This window comes from Cherax quadricarinatus, chromosome 22, assembly GCF_038502225.1.
Source record: "Cherax quadricarinatus isolate ZL_2023a chromosome 22, ASM3850222v1, whole genome shotgun sequence".
NCBI lineage: Eukaryota > Metazoa > Arthropoda > Malacostraca > Decapoda > Parastacidae > Cherax > Cherax quadricarinatus.
In genome coordinates this window covers 24,193,891-24,217,001 of record NC_091313.1, presented here as the reverse complement: position 1 = coordinate 24,217,001, position 23,111 = coordinate 24,193,891, and the positions used below count along the sequence as shown (strand labels likewise).

Genomic DNA, 23,111 nt, shown 5'->3' with positions numbered 1-23,111 from the left:
TCCTTACCCCACCCCCTCCTAGCACAGGGTTATAATGTGACTCAATATCCATCTTCCCCACCCCACCCCCTCTTAGTACAGGGTCATTAGGTGTCTTCAAACCCGTCATCCCTACCTCACTCTTACTTGCAAAGGGTCAACAAGTGTCTCTCTGCTCTCTCATTGTATCCTCTTCTTTAAAACTTTTGTTTACAAAGCGTTACAGCTCCTGTGTTTCAATGTGATTTAGAAAAAGAAACACATTATCCGCTGTTTATTCAGCTCCTGTCATATCATACTTTTTTCAAGTCAAGTTTCTTTACTTTAGGCTACATTAACTTAAGTTGGGTTAACCAAAATTAGCCCGCTTAAACCGAATGCGGGAAATAAACCAACAAAACATGCCATTGGGTTGGAGTTTTGATGCTATAATTTTGGCCGAGAAAACACACGAGATTAAAATGTAACGAGGTAGACACACACGTTTTAAATCGAACGATTATTAAGGATCACCTCCCCATGGGGGAGGAAGACGATATTTTTCGAAAATTAAATAAAATTCCTCGGTTTTATAAGATTTTTAATGTGATAGTTTACATTTTTTTGTTACAAATTCAGAAAGAAATTATAAAGGTGTGAAAGACTATAACTATAAAGTTTTGATGAAGAGTCTGGAGATCATCCCGCCACCAAATTTTTGTTCAATGTTACTGAAAGAAAAAAGTTCAAAGAATCCCATGCTTTACTCTACCTTGCTGAAGCCTCGCACTTCTATAAGAAGCTAGCTCATTCCTCTCTCTCACTGGAATTTTTATGTTACTCTCCAGGGTTTGTTACCTGGACCTCAGCAATGAGAGTGGCTACTCTCGCCGTTGGGCAACGGCGACCAGTGCTATAATAAACAAATGGTTGGATGAGTTACTCGAAGCGCAGTCCGTAAATTGAAAGTGAGTCTGTCTACCGTCTCGGCTACCCAGGCCTCTAATTTTTTTATGTTAATCTCCAGGGTTTGTTACCTGGACCTCAGCAATGAGAGTGGCTACTCTCACCGCTGGGCAACGAAAGAGAGCAGATTTCAAGACTCATTCCCATGATCTTTCATATTCCAGGGAAAGAACGATAGAGCTTTCATATAAAAATAGCTTACTTGGTAGAGTTATACACGCAGGTGCGTACGATTACTTATAAGCAATAATGAACATAAGGGCTTGCTGATAGGACTTTTATGGGCATACATCTCCCCACAAATTAATGCCTAAAAATGCATCATCCTGGTGGTGTCCAGCAAACGCTTAGTCAAAGGTCGGTCAACGTTGGCTTGCAGAGGATTTACCGTAGGTCACCTGGGGACTTCTTCCAAAAACACAACATATATGAGGGATCCTGAAGGAGCAGTTGATCCTCATCCTCTTGCAGATCTTAGAGATGTCGTGTTTGCCTGCGCGTAGAAATAGTGATGGTAATAATAAGAATGAAATAGTTAATTATAATGATAATACAATAAAAGTGATATCCACATCAATAATTACAACTATCCTAGCTATAATTTAGCACTACCTAACATCTTACCAAGCCTTTTTTATTAATAAGCTATCTCATTTACCGTCCCAGATACTAACTAGGACCCCCAATCTGTCGTTCCAAGATTATACATATAGCAGCGATTAAAACTAGCCTAGGAACTATTTCAATTACCATCCCAGCATCATACCAACGACCCTATTCTATCTGCTGCCTTAAAATCCCTAACTGTGATTCTACTTACGATCCAGAGGCCTACCTACGATTGTTTCTGAGTTTCAGTCCTAGCTAATAGCTTCTATTTTATCTACGTTTCGTGGATCCGAGCTACGATTGTATCTGCATTTCACAGCCCTTAGTCATATTCCCAAGAGTTCTAGACATGCCCGGAAAGCACTGTACTCACTTGCTTGAAACTGGGAAGTGACGGTCGCGACCATGATCAAGAACACTAACGCCGGCACCAGCCAAGACCTGAATGTAAACACATACTGTCATTTGGTTGCAGGTGTTCTGATTAATGCGTACTAGTATGTGAATGTTAATTATTCTATAAGACGTGCGTTTTACACTGATTATCCCTTATATGTTGAACCTTATAATATGTTTTCTAAATATATATATACATATATATATATGATTAATGTCAAATATATATTTAAGATTCGTTGAATCTTGGCTTCTTGGGTAATTTTTTTTTTTGGTTTATTATTTTATTTATTGATATAATGGTCAAGGGTATATGTGGATGATTTGATTCAAGAGGATTTGAGACTTGGCTTCCACTACATGTGAAGAACGAGTGACTCGCTTTGATGTTGAGGTGCTCTGTGCTCAAAAACTCTAATTTAGAAAAACCAGCATTACATCAGTTGCGTTGCTTGTAGTTAAAAGGTTGGTTGGTTAATGGGGGGGTGTCGCTGCTTTGGGGATTAGCGTGGACGGTTACAAAGCATGGCTTGCTTCTGCAGTGTTTTAAAAACTGAGGTTGGAGAGTTGAAGGAGGAGGTCTTGCTTCTCCAGGAGGAGATTAGGAGGCTGAAGGTCCACCTCAATGGGTCTGGGAGAGAGTGTGAGGTGGCTGGAGTTGTGGGGAATGAGACTTCTAGCAGTGAGGTGCAGTCTGTCTCTTGCTGTGAGGAGGCTGTAGTTGGGGAGGTAGCAACGGCTACCAGCAGTGAGGTGCAGCCCAGCACCTGCTACAAGTGGCGAGTGGTTCACAGTAATGGGAGGCGCATCAGAGTAAGGAAAGTTAAGAGTGAAGATCTGAAGGTAGGAAATCGCTTCTCTGTTCTCCAGGATGAATGTACTTCAGTGGCCAGTGAAGGTAAGGGTACTACTGCCCCTGCTAATGAAGGTAAGCGCATTCTTGTGGTTGGTGACTCTCAGGTAAGATATATTGACCGTGCTTTTTGTAATAGGAATAAGAAGATGAGAGATAGAGTGTGCTTCCCTGGAGCTGGTGTTGGGGACATTGTCAACAGGCTGGATAATATCATGTCAGGTAATGGGAACAAGCCCATTATCTGTCTCAGTGCTGGTGGAAATGATATTGGGAAGGGTAGGAGAGAAGAGCTGCTAGATAAGTACAGGTCAGCTATAGATTTCATTAAGTCTAAGGGAGGGATCCCAATCATATGTAGCATCTTGCCTAGAAGGGGAGTAGGAAATGAATGGTTGTCTAGGGCAATTGGTGTAAATTGCTGGCTAGACAGATACTGCAAGGAACTTGCAATCCCATTCATTGACAACTGGAACAACTTTTATGGCAAACATGATATGTATGCAAGGGATGGGGTACATCTCTCTGGGGCAGGGGTGGTAGCACTTGCAGACTCGATTGAGAAGGCCATTGGTGAAATGCCTATGATTTTAAACTGATGGAAGATAGAGGTATGGGTGTGTGTGGGAAACAAGCAGGTTGCAACACTAGGGTTGGAAACAGTAAATGTATAAAAGGCATTCAGCATGAAGTTATAAATAAAGACAATAGAACAGGTCAGCAAACAAAGGGGGACAGCAGAGGGCAGCAAGGGACTAGCTCCCTTAAGGTTTACTATACTAATAGCAGGAGTGTTAGAAATAAGATAGATGAGCTAAGATTAATTGCAAGTGCAGGAAACATAGATATTATTGCTATAACAGAGACCTGGCTCAATCTGAAAGATAGAGAGATGCCCTCTGAATGTCACATACAAGGCTATAAATTATTCCACACTGACAGGGTCAACAGGAAAGGTGGTGGAGTAGCGATGTATGTCAGAGACAATTTAAATTGTTGTGTTAGACAAGATATTAAATTAGAAGCGTCAGCCACTGAATCTGTTTGGTTACAGCTTCTCGAGGGCCGAGAAAAACTAATTTTGGGTGTGATTTACAGGGCCCCAAATCTTGATAGGGAGTGCAGTAAACTTCTATGGGACGAAATTCGTAAGGCATCTACATACGAAAATGTTGTGCTAATGGGAGATTTCAACTATAGACAGATTGACTGGAGCAATTTGACAGGAAATTTAGAGTCGGGTGACTTTCTTGATACGATCCAGGATTGTTTTTTAAAACAGTTTGTGACAGAGCCAACTAGGGGAAATAACCTCCTTGACTTGGTTCTTGCCAGTAGGGAAACACTAATTAATAATCTTGAGGTTAATGATGAGCTTGGGGAGAGTGATCACAAATCACTCAGTTTTAATATATCATGGAATTCCCCTAATAATGACAATCAAGTCTCCGTCCCTGACTTTCGCTTGGCTGATTTCATAGGACTGAAAAATTACTTAGGTGGGCTGAACTGGAATGACCTGACTAACGGTCAGGTAGGTGGTGATGGTTGCCGATATGATGCTTTCCAGGGCATAGTCCTAGCTGCTCAGTCAAACTATGTTCCAAATAGGGAAATCAGATCAAACAAAAATGATCCTAAATGGATGAACAATAGATTAAAATATCTGATTGGTCAAAAGAGAGGCATATATAGGCAAATCAAAAGAGGAGAGGGGCAATTAAGAAATCGATATATTCAGTTAAAGAGAGAAATAAAAAAGGGAATTAGAAAAGCAAAAAGAGATTATGAGGTTAAAGTTGCAAGAGAATCGAAGACTAACCCAAAAGGATTCTTTCAGGTATACAGAAGTAAGATCAGGGACAAGATAGGCCCACTCAAAAGTTCCTCGGGTCAGCTCACTGACAGTGATAAGGAAATGTGTAGAATTTTTAACACATACTTCCTCTCAGTTTTTACACAGGAGGATACCAGCGATATTCCAGTAATGATAAATTATGTAGAACAGGACGATAATAAACTGTGCACTATTAGGGTCACAAGTGACATGGTCCTTAGGCAAATAGATAAATTAAAACCTAACAAATCCCCAGGCCCTGATGAACTGTATGCAAGGGTTCTAAAGGAATGTAAAGAGGAGCTTAGCACACCTTTGGCTAATCTTTTCAACATATCACTACAAACTGGCATGGTGCCAGATAAGTGGAAAATGGCAAATGTGATACCTATTTTCAAAACAGGTGACAGGTCCTTAGCTTCGAACTATAGACCAATAAGCCTAACCTCCATAGTGGGAAAATTTATGGAATCAATAATTGCCGAGGCAGTTCGTAGCCACCTTGAAAAGCATAAATTAATCAACGAATCTCAGCATGGTTTTACAAAGGGGCGTTCCTGCCTTACGAATTTATTAACTTTTTTCACTAAGGTATTTGAGGAGGTAGATCATGGTAATGAATATGATATTGTGTATATGGACTTCAGTAAGGCTTTTGACAGGGTCCCACATCAGAGACTATTGAGGAAAATTAAAGCACATGGAATAGGAGGAGAAATTTTTTCCTGGATAGAGGCATGGTTGACAAATAGGCAGCAGAGAGTTTGCATAAATGGGGAGAAATCAGAGTGGGGTAGCGTCACGAGCGGTGTTCCACAGGGGTCAGTGTTGGGCCCCCTGCTGTTCACAATCTACATAAACGACATAGATGAGGGCATAAAGAGCGACATCGGCAAGTTTGCCGATGACACCAAAATAGGCCGTCGAATTCATTCTGACGAGGACATTCGAGCACTCCAGGAAGATTTGAATAGACTGATGCAGTGGTCGGAGAAGTGGCAGATGCAGTTTAATATAGACAAATGCAAAGTTCTAAATGTTGGACAGGACAATAACCATGCCACATATAAACTAAATAATGTAGATCTTAATATTACGGATTGCGAAAAAGATTTAGGAGTTCTGGTTAGCAGTAATCTGAAACCAAGACAACAGTGCATAAGTGTTCGCAATAAAGCTAATAGAATCCTTGGCTTCATATCAAGAAGCATAAATAATAGGAGTCCTCAGGTTGTTCTTCAACTCTATACATCCTTGGTTAGGCCTCATTTAGATTATGCTGCGCAGTTTTGGTCACCGTATTACAGAATGGATATAAATTCTCTGGAAAATGTACAAAGGAGGATGACAAAGATGATCCCATGTATCAGAAACCTTCCCTATGAGGATAGACTAAGGGCCCTGAAACTGCACTCTCTAGAAAGACGTAGAATTAGGGGGGATATGATTGAGGTGTATAAGTGGAAGACAGGAATAAATAAAGGGGATGTAAATAGTGTGCTGAAAATATCTAGCCTAGACAGGACTCGCAGCAATGGTTTTAAGTTGGAAAAATTCAGATTCAGGAAGGATATAGGAAAGTACTGGTTTGGTAATAGAGTTGTGGATGAGTGGAACAAACTCCCAAGTACCGTTATAGAGGCCAGAACGTTGTGTAGCTTTAAAAATAGGTTGGATAAATACATGAGTAGATGTGGGTGGGTGTGAGTTAGACCTGATAGCTTGTGCTAACAGGTCGGTTGCCGTGTTCCTCCCTTAAGTCAATGTGACCTGACCTGACTAGGTTGGGTGCATTGGCTTAAGCCGGTAGGAGACTTGGACCTGCCTCGCATGGGCCAGTAGGCCTTCTGCAGTGTCCCTTCGTTCTTATGTTCTTCTTATGTTCTATCGACTACTCATGGGTCATTAGGGCTGCACGGTAAGATTCTCACCACCACACAGAAATACTTTAATCCCAATTATTATTATTTTTATATGAAGCGCTAAACCCGTGTAAGTCAGCGCAAAGTGGTGGAGGCTTGATCCCCCGTCCATTAATCGGGAATCGGACGCGTTGCTCTCACAGCCAGCTGACCAATTTAATCCCTAAAATGAGAACTAAAATGAACTCTCAGCATATATATATATATATATATATATATATATATATATATATATATATATATATATATATATATATATATATATATATATATATATATATATATATATATATATGTATATATATATATATACATATATTTATTTATATATATTTCGTACCGAATAGGTAAATCTGGTCAATTAGTAAGAACTCATATAATTTTAAGTCCTTTCTAAAAATTTTCCCTTATACATTTAAAGATATATTTTTTCGATTTATATTAATTTAAAATTAATAATTTTGTACCAAAAGGACCTTAGAAAACTTGCCTTATTATAACAAGCGCAATTTAATTTAGCCTAATCCAACTAAATGTCTTTTAGATAAGTTTACAATAGTTTAATAATAAACAAACACAATGAAATATATTTTTTCGTTAGGTTCAGAATGATTTTTGCTAAATTATTGCTTGTCTTGTTCGGCAAGAAGAGCTTTGCTATTTAAGCCAAATTCACAAGTTTTACCAATTCGCCACGACATATATATTTACGTTAAGCGAAATACTCTCCTTAGTTGTGATTGCAGCTAGACATTGTTCAATCCCCCGACAAACCTGTTTAGAGCCGCTAGTGTAACCACCCTACTAAATAGGGAGGTTCGACTTATAGAGAAAGCTATAGAGTAAAACGTACATATATCATTCATATGATGACCATAAAAATCGTAGTGTCAAAAGTATGTGTACTTATATTAAACAAGTGCAGAAATATGTACTTTATTACGTTCAGAAATAAAAAAAAATTGTTTAGTATTTCAAACCAAACACGTATCAGTATTTCACAGACAAGGTATATAAAGTGATTAATATTATCATCACGACTCTCTAAGTGGGATAATACACGAAAAGGGAAAGTCTTACACTACTCACAGGTACTCAGAAATGTCCTCCTCACTTACACTGATTCTAATTCCTAGTACCCTGACCCTGGCAAGCATACGAATCTTGAATCTTGAAACTTAATGTCCGAGTAATTCTTATAACTAATTGAAGTCTATAAGTAGCCTGGAAAGAATAATTTAATTGAAAATAAAAGATTTGTCAGGATTACCCATCAATAAAGGTCATCTACTTGTTTCTGGCATGGCGTGAATTATTGATAATCATGTAGGAGCATTGTGCCTAAGGAAGTATCCTTCTTAGGACACATATCTACACCTGTTGTATCTAGTCAGTAATTTAAAGTTGATCTTACTTCATGGTGTCGCTGAAACAGTAGGATTTGTTTGTTGGTGTTGACGAAATAACAGACTCAAGAGACAGAGAGACACGATGATGAACTTCTTGGTGCTGCGATGGCTGAGAGGACACTGAGACAAACTTATTCTGGATCACAATGAATACTGAACATGACTGGATACTGGCAAGGTTAAATGCCGTTGTTGCCTTGCTGGCTTGGAGGAAGGAGCAAGGGACAGTGGGAAAGTACGAAGAAGAGAAGGAGGAGAGGACAATGAGGAGGAGATTGACGACGACAACAACGAGGGATTAAAAGAAGGACAATAAAGACAATTTTACGGATAAAATGGATAGAAGAAAAATTGTAAGAAAAGGAATTAAAAATGATATCTAGGCAGTTCTTTCTTCCATCTTAATATTACTGATTCTCCACTTTTATCAGCTTTATATGACTCGAAATGCAAGGAAGAAAAAGTAACAAAACCATTACCTATACTAGGACGCATAGAGGCTTCAGCAGATCAAGCCTGTTTTTTTTATGACAACGTTTCGATCAAGAAGAGTTTCAAGAAACCATGACTTGATGAAGCTCTTCTTGAGCGAAACGTTGTCCTGATAAAGTCTTCTGCTTTATGTGTCTCTCTATTACCCATATGTTTTGGGGGACACTGCCGTCTAACCAACAGCAAGGTTCACCACACGTGTAGCACTGACTCTGAGAAGAGGCGGTGGGAATATTTATCTGATTAAAATTTCTCGATGGACCTCTTGGTATTTCGACCGAGGTCATCCTCTGACGTGCCGGTTCACTGTCTAAAAATATTAATATCATATCATTAGATGCTATGGCAGGTACACGACAAAATTGTTTCCTGGGATAGGGAACAAGGAATGAGGCAATTATCCCTGAGAATTCGAAGTGCTGTAGTCCCAGTCATTTGGTGGCTGAAGACAGATGACGTGTTTACCGTGCAAGTCTACTTTACATAAGCATGATATATTGAGGTGGACATTTTTATGTATCTCGGGAGCATGACTCGAAGGCTAGAACTACACCCATCATCGAAAGAGGATTTCAGCTACTGAGCTCAACCATAAATCAAATATGTTTTTCCTACAAAATATAGCAGTATCATTTGGCTGTATATTATCTCTTTCTCTCCCTCGTGTTGGTGGAGCAGGAAGTCTGCTGAATTGATAAAATTCGCTCTGTTATACATGGAAGGGAGATACACTCCAAACATACAAAACAAAATTTCACAAGATCCCGCATATATCATTGAGGATTAAAATATGGACGTAAGATAAGGCCTGCACTGGGAATCAAATATCGGTGTTGATAAATTAGACACATGTGCAACTCTTGGGTATCTTTATTGAGGAAACGTTTCGCCACACAGTGGCTTCATCAGTCCATACAAAGGAGAATCTTGAAGAACAGGAGGAGAATGAGGTAATCAGTCCCTCAACCTTGAGTCGATGTGGTCAGTCCATCAATCTTGAATAGAATACGGCATACGTGCTGAGAAGGAGCTTATAAACCGTTGGCAGGAGAGGTGCAGCAGTCATAGGTGGTGTAACATTTGTTCAATGTTGAAGTAGGTCGTGCCCAAGAATTAGACGACCTACTTCAACATTGAACAAATGTTACACCACCTATGACTGCTGCACCTCTCCTGCCAACGGTTTATAAGCTCCTTCTCAGCACGTATGCCGTATTCTATTCAAGATTGATGGACTGACCACATCGACTCAAGGTTGAGGGACTGATTACCTCATTCTCCTCCTGTTCTTCAAGATTCTCCTTTGTATGGACTGATGAAGCCACTGTGTGGCGAAACGTTTCCTCAATAAAGATACCCAAGAGTTGCACATGTGTCTAATTTATCAACATGTCGGTTCTCTGAACCATTCATCTACAAATATCGGTGTTGTTGAGCGGATGTGACGAATTTAGGTACAAAATACAAAAGAACGCTCCAGTAGGTCAAATGGCCAATATTAGGCTGATCTAACTCCCATCCAGCCATTACCACTCATGTATTTGCGGGTGTGCTGCCATGAGCATTGAGCATGCCACTGTGGACGTTTAGATTTGCACGCTCAGGGTCGAACAAGCTAGTGTTCACACGCAGCTGTGGAAATATGGCTGCCTAGGCATGGGTTGTGCCTCCGCAATTTTCAACATGTGATGCCAATAGATTTTCTTACTGCAAATTCTTTTACAAGAGGTGAAGCAAAATTACTCTCTCCTTGATTCGCTAGTGTGCTTCTGAAAACACCTCTCAATATTTTCCTCCATATCTGTCTCCACCTACTGTCTCTGGTGGTTAACTTGGATATTGTTTCAAAGGCATGACATTAGTTAAGTGGATTATATATGCGTTGGTAGCGTTATGTATGTGCCAAGCGTATATATGTGTTTGACTCATTGTGTTAATTTTCCGTGGAGTTTCACCCATGCAAAGTCTGTCACTTCACCCACGAAGAATTTAGTAGACAATAAAAATGTCGTTCTTGTTGTTTAGAGGCGGCAGTAACATAAAAGTTTCAGCTCCATAAAACAGGAGAAACATGTATCTCGCCTTCCCTTCTTGTGAATCTGCTACTGTGCAACGCTAAGCAACATAACGTGATGCCAAAAAAAGTATAGCCCCGACTGATTATCCTGCACCCAGGCTGACGGACTGATTACATCGACCTCTCCATTTCGTTAACTTCACCTTCCACCAAGGTTGATGTCTCCAGGAGTGTGATTCATATCTGTATTCGAATGTTGATACCTGCAGAGCAGGTGAAACTTTCCGTTAGTAACGATTCCTGCTATTGCACGTGTCCATTTTTCACATTTGTTGACAATACGCGATATCATCCTAGAAGGACCATTTTCTTTTCGCCCTCATATACAGTCACTCCCTCTTATTCACTGACCATATTCACTTGCACGGTATCTTGCGCTGAAGTTAGACGAACAAACATTTTGGTGCCTGGCAGATCATCACTAATGATCATTGAAAAATCAATGCGTTCGCGCGCGCGCCCCTTCAGCCTAAGATATTCTTTTACTATTTCACCTTTTCACGATTCTTGCATTGACAGATAATTCTGCATCGCGGACATTGATGTTCGAAATGCTGGCGCCCTGGTTTTCCTAACTGGACGCTGTTATCTCAATGCTTGAACAGGGTCGGCATCTCTGTCTTATTCAGTTCTTTTGGGCACCGGTAATCTGATTTTTCTCAGTGTCAACTGGGTCTGCTTCTCCTAATTTTGTATAGCAGTGAAGGCGAATTAAGTTGACACTTTTGGAGAAATCTTTCAGTGATTTGATAACTGATGAGGCTACCGACTAGCCTCCTCTAGCCACCACGGCTAGGCAAACATTGTCCAACAGTAGCAGTGTTCCATAGAGTGATGGTGGGCGGAGCATCTAGGACAGTGGCCCCTCTGTTTGGCTTCTTCTGGAGGTCTGTGAATGCACATCAGTGGTAAAATATACCAACAAGTAGATGAATAAGACATAAAGTGAGGTTTATGTCATTTATTGAGAGACGTTTCGCCCACTAGGAACTTTCATTTATCAGTCCCTGTGGGAGGTCTACGAGTATTCCAGCTGTGTGGAGGAGCTGCTTTGGGAATATGTGGAAGGGTCTTGGTATCTATTGCTTAAGATGCGTTAATGTTATCTGAAGGGATGAGATCAATAGGCGTCCATTTAGCTGCTTGAGGGTAGGTATGGATCATCACTTTTCACAGGAGAATATCTTAACCAGGGCAGCTACCAACTCTGCCCAGAAAACCAATATTGACAAGACAACCAACCTGTAAGCAAGAACGAAACTTGCCACTCCCTGTCATTGCCAGCAGTGTCGTACGCTTGGCTGCCACCTTCCTCCTGATTACCATCTATCCAATTAGTGAAGGTGTAAGGACAAGGATCGGAATGCACACACACACACACACACACACACACACACACACACACACACACACACACACACACACACACACACACACACACACACACACACACACACACACACACACACACACACACACGCGCGCGCGCGCGCGCGCGCGCCTGTTACGAGCGGGGTCCCACTGGGGTCAGTTCTAGGACCAGTACTATTTTTGATATATGTGAACGACATGATGGAAGGAATAGACTCTGAAGTGTCCCTGTTCGCAGATGACGTGAAGTTGATGAGAAGAATTAAATCGGACGAGGATGAGGCAGGACTGCAAAGAGACCTGGACAGGCTGGACATGTGGTCCAGTAACTGGCTTCTCGAATTCAATCCAGCCAAATACAAAGTTATGAAGATTGGTGAGGGGCAAAGAAGACCGCAGACAGAGTATAGGCTAAGTGGACAAAGACTACAGACCTCACTCAGGGAGAAAGACCTTGGGGTGACCATAACACCGAGCACATCACCGGAGGCACATATCAACCAAATAACTGCTGCAGCATACGGGCGCCTGGCAAACCTGAGAATAGCGTTCCGATACCTTAATAAGGAATCGTTCAAGACACTGTACACTGTGTATGTTAGGCCCATACTGGAGTATGCAGCACCAGTCTGGAACCCACACCTGGTCAAGCACATCAAGAAGTTAGAGAAAGTGCAAAGGTTTGCAACAAGGCTAGTCCCAGAGCTCAAGGGAATGTCGTACGAGGAAAGGTTAAGGGAAATCGGACTGACGACACTGGAGGACAGAAGGGTCAGGGGAGACATGATAACGACATGCAAGATACTGCGGGGAATAGACAAGGTGGGCAGAGATAGGATGTTTCAGAGAGGGGACACAGGGACAAGGGGTCACAACTGGAAGCTGAAGACTCAGACGAGTCACAGGGACGTTAGGAAGTATTTCTTCAGTCATAGAGTCGTCAGCAAGTGGAATAGCCTAGCAAGTGAAGTAGTGGAGGCAGGAACCATACATAGTTTTAAGAAGAGGTATGACATAGCTCAGGAAGCAGAGAGAGAGAGGACCCAGTAGCGATCAGTGAAGAGGCGGGGCCAGGAGCTGAGTCTCGACCCCTGCAACCACAATTAGGTGAGTACAATTAGGTGAGTACACGCACACACACCTATATACAGAAGCACAATTGGAAGTTGAAGACTCAGATGAGCCAAAGGGATGTTAGGAAGTATTTCCTCAGTCACAAAGTTGTCAGGCAGTGGAATAGCCTAGAAAGTGACGTAGTGGAGGCGGGAACCATACATAGTTTTAAGACGAGGTTTGATATAGCTCATGGAGCAGGGAGAAAGAAGACCCAGTAGCAACCAGTGAAGAGGCGGGGCCAGGAGCTAAGACTCGACCCCTGCAACCACAAATAGGTGAGTACATATATATATATATATATATATATATATATATATATATATATATATATATATATATATATATATATATATATATATATATATATATATATATATATATATATATTGTGGAAAATTACATTTATCTGAATGTATCATTATGTACATAACAGTAAATGAACAAAGATAATTATTATTTATAAGTTAGACAAGTAGGAATTTGGGACATTTAGGTCGCAAAAAATGTCCCCCTTCAATACCTACCACTGTCATATCCACAAGTTGCTCTGGACCTATTAATTACAAATGAAACATGTATCACCAGGAATGCTGTTAAATATATAAATTTGTGGGCTGTATATTAAAAATAATAAATGATTATACATATATATATATACACATTTATACAACAGAAGAAAATATCTTAATCATAACACTCACCAATTTGACTGGAGATTAATGTGTATCATACTCAGAAAACCTCACTGTCTATCTATGAAAATAACACTGGCCAGAGTTAAACATAACAGACTTATCTGAGATTCCTGGAGCTGTCTTGTCCAGTCGCCTGATATCTCAAGTTATGCAGGAATGCACGTCCAACAATTTCGCCTCCTATTTGAGAGGTGTCAACCCAATTTTAACCTCTAGAGCACGAAAAATTCTTCCCATTATACACTACCGTTAGTGTCCAATTCAAACAAAAATGGCGAGTGTCTTCTGCGCAGACGCAGGCTTTCCGTTTTCTATGACATAACTATTATTAAATACAGTATTGCCATCTATTTACTTATAACTACTGTATTTCTGGAAAATATATACAGTATTTTCCACACTGCAGCCGGGCTGTTATATATTTTTGAGAGCTTTACGAATTTGTAGTCCTGAGTTCATAGATGAGGAAATATCCAAAATTTATGAAATAGGTAATGATTTAAAATACCCAAGAAATGTAATTGATAAATCTTTTAAAGTTGCTAGAAATACTTTTTACAATCCAAAAACGGACAACCAGCCTTATTCAACTAAAAATATGTTGGTCTTCCCTTACCATGAAAACTTGGTTGATATGCCTTCTCTTCTTAAGACTTTTAATATTAAAGTTGTATTCAAAAATCTTGATACAGTAAAAAAACTTTCGATAAAGAATTCCCCCCAAAATGCTGATGGATGTGTCTATAAGATTCCTTGTAAAATTTGCGATAAAGTTTATTACGGTCAAACTGGTAAAAATCTCGAACTAAGATTAAAACAACATAAATAAAGCATTAGAACTGGACAAGATTCCAATGCTCTATTTATTCATGTAAGAGATTTTAACCATCCAATTGATTTTCAAAAAGTTGAGAAAGTAGTATCAAGCAAGTCCATGGTCGACAGGAATATAATTGAATCTTGTTTCGTAAAAAGCAGTTTTGACAATAATATGAATATTTCCTTTGGTTTATATAAATTAGATCCACTTAGAATTAATAGAATTTGGGAAGAATTTAATAATACACTGGACAAATAATAATTTTAAAAATTTTCTTGGGTAGAATAGTTTGTTGGTGGGTTGTGCAAAGGACCTGTCCAGTTGGGCCGGCGCGCGTCAGGTGTTTAACCGTTGTGGGATCTGATAGTGAGGTGTTGGCCAGACCCCTTATATACCTTCCTTGGATGCTTTACTTTCATAGTTCCTTGATAATGTGAGTAGTCACGAAAGCGCTTGGAATTTCTCTATTCTTTCAGAGTGGTTGTTTTGCATATTCTGAAATCACCTGTTTACTGTGATCTTATTGCAAATATATATATATATATATATATATATATATATATATATATATATATATATATATATATATATATATATATATATATATATATATATACATTTATACAACAGAAGAACATATCTTAATCATAACACTCACCAATTTGACTGGAGATTTATGTATATCATACTCAGAAAACCTCACTGTCTATGAAAATAACACTGGCCAGAGTTAAATATAACAGACTTATCTGAGGTTCCTGGAACTGTCTTGTCCAGTCGCCTGATATCTCAAGTTATGCAGGAATGCACATCCAACAATTTCGCCTCCTATTTGAGAGGTGTCAACCCAATTTTAACCTTTAGAGCACGAAAAATTCTTCCCATTATACACTACCGTTAGTGTCCAATTCAAACAAAAATGGCGAGTGTCTTCTGCGCAGATGCAGGCTTTCCGTTTTCTATGACATAAATATTATTAAATACAGTATGGCCATCTTTTTACATATAACTACTGTATTTCTGGAAAATGTATGCAGTATTTTCCACACACACACACACACACACACACACACACACACACACACACATATGTATATATATATATATATATATATATATATATATATATATATATATATATATATATATATATATATATATTTATATGACGGTGCTATTTCGTTTCCGAAAAGAAATAGGAAAAGTTCTTCTGACGTGTGTCTTAGACATATGATGACCCGTTCCGTGGAGCTTCAAGGTATTTGACCGAGTCCTTCATTAGTCTAGAGTGGCTTCATCAGTCCATTACAAAGGAGAACAGTAAAGATAGGAAGGAGATTGAAGTAATCAGTCCCTCAGCCTAGAGTCGATCGACTGATTACATCGACTCAAGGCTGAGGGACTGATTACCTCAGTCTCCTTCCGATCTCACTGTTCTTCTTTGTACTGGACTGATTAAGTCACTGTATGGTGAATCATTTCCACAGCAAAGATACCCAAGTGTTGCACGCGTGTCTAATTTATCACCTCGTCAGTTCACTGATCCATTTATCTACAATTGAAGTTAGGTTGATTCCTTCATTCCTGAGGTGAGTGAGGCGACAGTACAGTCGAGTGCTGGGAGGTTGGGTGGTTTGGGTGATGCATGGGCCCCAGGCGGTGTGTGAGCCAGCTATGTCACTATTTTTTAGGATAGCTGAGGGTTCGTAGCGACCCTCTATCATCAGAGAAAGTCGGCAAGGACGCACATTCGGTACTCCTCATAGTTGCCAACTGTTCTCCTTGTCAACAGTCACGAGTCTTTCAGGATACTCTGTTACAACAGGTCACTTAGAAAAACATCCCAACCACTGATTTAAATTTATTTTATATTTTTTAATTATCTATGTAAAGTACAATGTTGGGGGTCAATATGAGAGGCTGTGAATGAAATAATAGATGGTCTAAATGATAAATATTACATTATAATATTATTTTAAGGTTGGCAAACCTACCTTGGAATGAGGGTAGAGATATGGGTCAGCCAACACTCCAGCCCCAGAAAGTTTCGCTCACCTTTAAACACTGATAGCCACGCTTTCTAATATTCTCGTTTGAGTTCCTTTGCTATCACTCGATTTTGGACTACGTCTACCCTGAGGATAAACCTGAGTTAGCAATGCAACAGAAGGTATAAGGCTGTGAAAAATTTTCCTAATGTCACAAGTGGCTATATTAGATTTTCCTTGTAAACAATGTACACTGTTAACCTACGATTGTAGCTCTGGTGTATCTTATTGAGAATTAAAGTTATCATTATCATCATTGTTTAAGTAGCTACTGTTACAATTGATCAATTTTCCTCCGTGATCCGTAACTTTCAAAAATGTTCGTGCAAAATGACATCAACAGGGGTGTGCCGGTTCAACAATTTTCGAAGTTTTATTTACGGTGTTTTGATCATTCAGGAACGACCGAGACAGTCAGGTCCGACTTACTCTTTTTTCTCTGGGTGAAAATTCCCAGAAAGTGGGAAGTGCAATCGTGGCTTCAGGTCAGGGCGCTGAGGATGGTTGTATTACAGGTAGTTGGGGGAGGACTTGGGGGGGGCGGGGGAGGATGGGGTGTAACTCAGCGGTGTCAGCAGTACAGAGGAAAGTGTTGAAGGTAGTGGAAGCACGCAGACGCAGAGGTTTTTCCCATTGTGTGTGTGTGTGCGCGCTTAAGTGACATTCAACTTTAACAGTAGTGCTGACTAATACGCTGTCCTGAGGATGATGTCAGTCGCTCGGGACAGTAACTGGCTGGGTGACCGCGTGGACAGCCTCAACGTTAACTAAGGTGACCTTCGATGAACTATGTGCAAGATTCAACTATCAGATACGTTATATCACCAAATCTTTTTTTTTTATGGGCGTGATTGCTTTCCAGTTATTCCCAGTTAGTTATGTTTATGATATGACCAAGTTTATTGAACTCCTGAACCAGAGTGTCTGCCTCCCATTATTCATGTTTAATTTTATTTAAATAATCGCATCTCATTTTCTCATATATATTATATATATATATATATATATATATATATATATATATATATATATATATATATATATATATATATATATATATATATATAATTTATTTATATTATATTTAAAGACAAAATACATTGACAGAACATTCACAAAACTACGATACAAAGTAAAACAACATAGGTAACTCAGAGCTACATCTCGAATACTTCATCCAGCTCCCCGGCGGTGGGCCGCGTGCCCAGAATGCTGCAGGCATTTCCTCTCTGGATCGCAACACTGAATCTCTGGAAGAGGAAGCTGGTCGCCCTGTGGTCCTTTGTTTCTATGATGAGCTTTTCACCCAGCTCTATTAGGAACTTTAGAGCACACTTGCCCCATGCTCCAAGGGTCTCTGACCCTATTGGGATGAAGTTATAGCAAGGGGGAAGGTCTTCATATTTGCGGATCTTCTGAGTCTCCCTGTGGCTGGCAGCTCCACCCCCTTCCACTACGGAGTATGGCAAGTAGGTGTCTGCCAATGTGGCGGCACATGTGTAGTCCCAGGCAATCTGCTTTCCATCCTTCCAAGGTAGCATAGTGGGTCCATCAGGACGCTTTAGACTTCCGTCAGACCTCTGCACTTGGGGTTCCCGTTGAGCTGGGCAACGGGCTGTGGCGAGGCTTCTCTTTATATCATTGACCTCCTCATGCCTGGCATACTTCCCTTCTGCTGTGTGACACACGAGACCATGAAGTCCGAATTGATCAGCTGTCGCCCTGCCGCAAATACACCTATATTCGGTGAGGATGGGGGCGGCTAGGCGAAGAGCAACACCAATCCGAATGGCCTGTGGGTCTAGTCGAGTGCCCAAGGAGGAATTGGGAACAGCAAACAGGAAATCTCCTGAGTGTGGTGCCTTCACTGCCAGGAGACGAGCTTTGTCCTTTCCTGAGGCGTTGGAGAGCATTGTGTTGGCGATTTTTTCCATGATCGGTTAGTCCCAGTGGGACTGTTTGTGTTCTTTGGGAGGAGCTGGTCTACTGGCGGAATCTGTAAGGGTGTCCCACCGAATCGCTGCTTCAGTAAACCTGGGGTCTTGAGCTCCTACCATGTCTCTCAAGCGTTCGGGAACAATCTTCTTGACTAATGCACTGGAAGCCAAACATGAAGACAGAAAAGCAGGTAAAGCAACATGCGTTGCTTTGCGCACCCCTATACCTCCCAGTCGTACTGGGAGGGTTGCCTGATCCCATTGCTGATCCTCTAGTGACAGGTTCAGTGCCTTCTTAAGGGTTGACCTCAGGTGTGCGTCATATTCGTCGAGTGTTGGGTTGTCAAAAGAGGGTGCACACCTGAGGAAGTAAGTGAGTCTTGGAATAGTAAGGCACCTTGTGAGGAGATACAGAGCATCATGGGCATCAAGATTGCTTATTCTCTCCTCCATTCTCATCAGGTCATTCAATTTGTCCTTGAGGACTGTGTCGATGGCCTGGTGACCCAGCGGTGCTCCCAAGAGGGTAATGTTGGACGGAGTGGTAATAGAGACTTCTGGGAGGATTCTTCGCACAGCATTGATTATTTCCTGGTTTGCTGTGATGATTTCACACTTGGAGGGATTGAGGATGAGTCCCAAGTCTTCTCCCTGTGGCATATATATATATATATATATATATATATATATATATATATATATATATATATATATATATATATATATATATATATATTATATATATATATATATATATATATATATATATATATAAATATATATAATTTATATTATTAAAGGTTTCCCACCCGGACTATATTTCCACCTCCAACTGGATCATGTCCTCGCATCACGAGGGTCTGTGAGATGCATCAGCGTGTGAGATAGCTAACACCATCAATTCAACTTAAAATATAGCGCAAACATCTGAGATTCCGGCCAAGTTAGAATATTAATACTTGGGTTCCAACTCTGCTCGCAAGTTAATACCTAAGATATAATGCTCTCTAAATATACTATCCTTTGTATCTCTCTCTCTCTCTCTCTCTCTCTCTCTCTCTCTCTCTCTCTCTCTCTCTCTCTCTCTCTCACACACACACACACACACACACACACACACACACACACACACACACACACACACACACACATTGTTGCACCTTACACAACAAAATAAACATGTACCGGTGACACATGATGGTAATCATTAATATCAAATATAAGAAGCACAAGACAAGTTTACTTCTAGCGGAATTTAAACAGTATAGTTTTTGTGTTATATGACGAGCAAAACCACTGGATTTTCACCTCAAGGATTTCCTGTGATAGTCTTCCTGAGAGGGGACGGGCGAGGTTATTGAACTCTCTCCCTCGTCGCTCAATGGGTAGCGCGTCTGATTCTCAATGAAAGAGAAAGACTTATTATGTTCAATCCTGAGCGAGGGAAAACGGACTTATAGGTAATTAAGTTTCCCGAAACTAACTGGCCCTGTTATCTGGGAGTAAATAGATACCTAGGAAGTGTATACCTACGGATTTTGCGCTTCCCCGTAATTATAATAATAATTAGGGGTGATACATTTTTCATCTACATTTTGCTAATTGTGCACCTGACAGACTTTAGCTTATAAGCTTAAAAAAATATGTTCATAAATCATAGTTTGTGAGAAAATGTTCGTAACTGTGACAGTCAGGTCAAACTTAATCTAACTGTTGCAGAAAAGCAAACTAAAAATGTCACTGGCATGACTAGACTTGTTTCTGTAGCCGCGAGATCCGAGAACGGTATCCCCGTATCCCACAAAGCCATCCCATTGTACCTTGGTGATCTAAGAAAGGTATCCCTAGTGTCCCACAAGCCATCCCATTGTACCTTAGTGATCCGAGAAAGGTATCCCTCATATCCATCGATCCCAGCCCCCTGTACACGCCGCAGCAAGAGTAGTTCATATCGATCATAAGTTTCTACTGTACCAAATTAGAGAGACAGACAGACATTCTCAAGTTATAAGCATAAACCTTAGAGGAAGGAAAACCAAAATTTAGGTAACCCCTTCAGAGTGCTCTCTGGGCAATACCAAATTAACATAATTTTGGTATATACATGTTCTAGTCGAGTTTTGTCACAGAATATGCATATAACTAGATATTCGTAAGTGTCTCGTAGCTCGGTAACGGTGGGTTCAGCTCACAGTCGAACGGCCCGGGATCAACCCTGAAAGTGGTAGGACGGATGGGCAGGTCTCATAACACCTGTAGCCCCTCTTCACCTAGCAGTAAATATATACCTGGAAATTAGTCGACTGATGGTGGCAACATTATGGAGAAAGACGAAAGGAACCTATTGGGAATAAACCACACTGAATGGCTTTACTGGGTTATCCTGAGTTTTTAAGATTTTTGGGTTAATCACTCAGTCTTTATTCCTTTTTCTTTCTAATGATCTGGTATAACTGACCTCGGAATGAATTTTATTAAAAAAGCCTTAACACGGTAGTTAACAACAGAGTGAACCAAAGTAACATGCACCAGGAATAACATCATTAAGTGAAGCAGGAAAAATTGTGCAGTTCAAAACTGTAAAAGCATCCACGAAATATTCAAGACAGGCTAAGGAATGTGGCAGCAAAAAGACAGGGTGTCTTAATGCCGTTGTGAGATTAGACTGGTTTCAAGAGCCAGTCAGTCGGGTGATCCTATCTGGACTGGCGACAGGTGGGGTCCATCGACTGATACATGTCAATAACAAACTTTTTTTTTTTTTTTTCTTGAAACTCGGTCGGATGAGGGAGTGTGGAGAGGTATGGGCAAGCCTCCGTTCCCTAATTGCTATTGTTCACAATTCGGTAAATAGATAACAATAGTATTAGGCGACTGAGCTGTATGGCCCTAGTGGGTTTAGCGCTTAATTATGATTGTTATGAGACTTGTGGAGAGCATCCTTAGGAACGAGAGACAGTAAACCGTATATCAAGCAGACTATTCAGAGGTACAAATAAAAAAAAATCCCAGACGCTATGGAATGAGGTAATTTTATTTCAGTTATACATTTGTTTTTTTTATTGAAGAAAAATAATTAAATTATCAAAATCAAATTTAATCATAATCGTGCTGATTAACTTTTATTTTAATTATCTATTATTTTTCTTAGATAAAAAACAAACAAGTGTATAGCTAAAATAACATTACCTTATTCCGTAGCATCTGGGATTTTTATTATATTTGTTATCACTATAATAACGATTTTAATTACTGTGATGATTAGGACACTCAATTTTAAGAAATTTGCTATATATATTGAATATTAGTTATTATACTTTTTTGTATGATATTAAAATTAACAGATTTATTGCTTAGGATACTGCCGTAAGTAAAAGACACACAAGCTTAGACCCTAAGCTTAACTAAATCTTATAGACAATACTTGGGAAACATGCAATATACATAGCGCAGCTGGTGAATAGCGAGGGTGAGAGGACCTTTACCCCAATTCACGCAGCTGGGTGTACAATAGGTGGAAGATTCAAAAGTTACCTATATTCTGAGTGATGGTGGTTTGTAGTGGTAAATGGGGTTGATTTAAGCATCACTGCTTGTCTCTGTCTTCTGAAATACTGTACCTGTACCTAGTTTCACCTCAATCTACTTCATGATGTGGGGATGTGTGTTACGATGATTGGCCCAAGCATTCCAAGGGTCGTTGATCAAAAAAGAAATTTGTTCTCCAGTGCGCGTGTCCAAGTCGCTGGTTGTCTCACCATCGAAAAAACGTTGTAGCCACAACCGGTAGTGGTGTAAACTCCATCTCTGCATTATTTTTCCTGGAGATACTACCATCGCAGGTTCTGCTGATGTCTCTTGAGGTTGGTCTTGTGAACAAATTTAGGAGGGCTTCAGGAACAGCGGAAGTGTGAAAGATGAGGAGCCTGATATTAATTAGTTTTCTCTGTCCTGGGATGCAAGCATTTTAGAAGCACTTCTCCAGGCTTGTATGAAAGTATTAGGAAGAAATTGAACTTGAGGATGTTGGATTATTTACAAATTAAAATGTTCAAGAGTGTTATTGCTTTCCTCCTCGTACGCAAATTGAGTATAAAAGTCTGTGGCATTCAAGTTGTTCAAGAGTACATAAAGTTCTAGCCGTTTAGGAGGGATGATGAATGTTTTTCACATACCTCGTGGAGAAGTCACTGGCAGGGATGATAATCTGTAACACTTCAGCCTTCAAATACTTCAAGTATATGTTGGTTAACACAGCACTAATGGGCGTGCCCACAGTCATTTCAAACCTGGAATTGGTCATAATAAATACAATAACCATTTTCAAAGAATATGTAGCTTTCGATTCGCGTAACCACTCGCCCACCTTCGGCTCAGTCACCTGTGTGAGGTGGTAGAATGGTAACCTACCCTTCACTCCTCACTCTCTCCGTTCACCTGCACGTACAGTACGTTGAGCAGCAGTTCTGCTACCCTATATATTGAATGTTGTTTTTACCAGCTGTTGTCTTTGAGTTGATAAAGGTTGATATCCAAGAGAGACGTCGGTATTTTACATCTCTTGTACAAGTAATTAAGGTACTCAATGAGAATAGAGTCGGGTCG

General features: G+C 40.1%; 2 protein-coding genes across 5 annotated transcripts in view; one reads left to right on the top strand and one right to left on the bottom strand.

Annotated features, from left to right (window-relative positions):
- Window positions 1-542: 542 nt before the first annotated feature.
- LOC128689703 (uncharacterized) lies at window positions 543-22,881 on the bottom strand. 2 transcript variants are annotated; one of them, XR_008407204.2, is made up of 3 exons: window positions 7,956-8,110; window positions 1,907-1,974; window positions 543-1,417 (listed from the first exon to the last, which is right to left on the bottom strand). XR_008407204.2 is itself a non-coding variant. In XM_053778086.2 (3 exons), exons 1-3 carry the CDS (start codon window positions 22,825-22,827, stop codon window positions 1,287-1,289), a joined length of 345 nt encoding a protein of 114 aa, XP_053634061.2. In that variant the 5' UTR covers window positions 22,828-22,881; the 3' UTR covers window positions 543-1,286. The 2 variants fall into 2 exon arrangements, 1 of the variants encoding a protein (XP_053634061.2); XM_053778086.2 differs by lacking the exon at window positions 7,956-8,110 and adding an exon at window positions 22,682-22,881.
- LOC128689701 (plasma kallikrein) overlaps window positions 17,136-23,111 on the top strand; it is a 38,533-nt gene continuing 32,557 nt past the window's right edge. The window contains exon 1 of one of the 3 annotated variants that reach the window (XM_053778082.2): window positions 17,136-17,341. The gene's annotated coding sequence lies outside the window, so the exon portion shown is untranslated. The remainder of the gene's footprint in view (window positions 17,342-23,111) is intronic. The other 2 variants (XM_053778081.2, XM_053778080.2) reach the window with 2 other exon arrangements.

Excerpts from the sequence above, each read along its gene's own strand:
- LOC128689703 (XM_053778086.2), bottom strand. The coding sequence starts at position 22,827 with ATGGTTATTGTATTTATTATGACCAATTCCAGGTTTGAAATGACTGTG. Across the intron at positions 1,975-22,681 it reads GCCAGTGACTTCTCCACGAG|GTCTTGGCTGGTGCCGGCGT; the intron begins GTATGTGAAAAA and ends GTTTACATTCAG. Across the intron at positions 1,418-1,906 it reads CACTTCCCAGTTTCAAGCAA|GCAAACACGACATCTCTAAG; the intron begins GTGAGTACAGTG and ends TTCTACGCGCAG.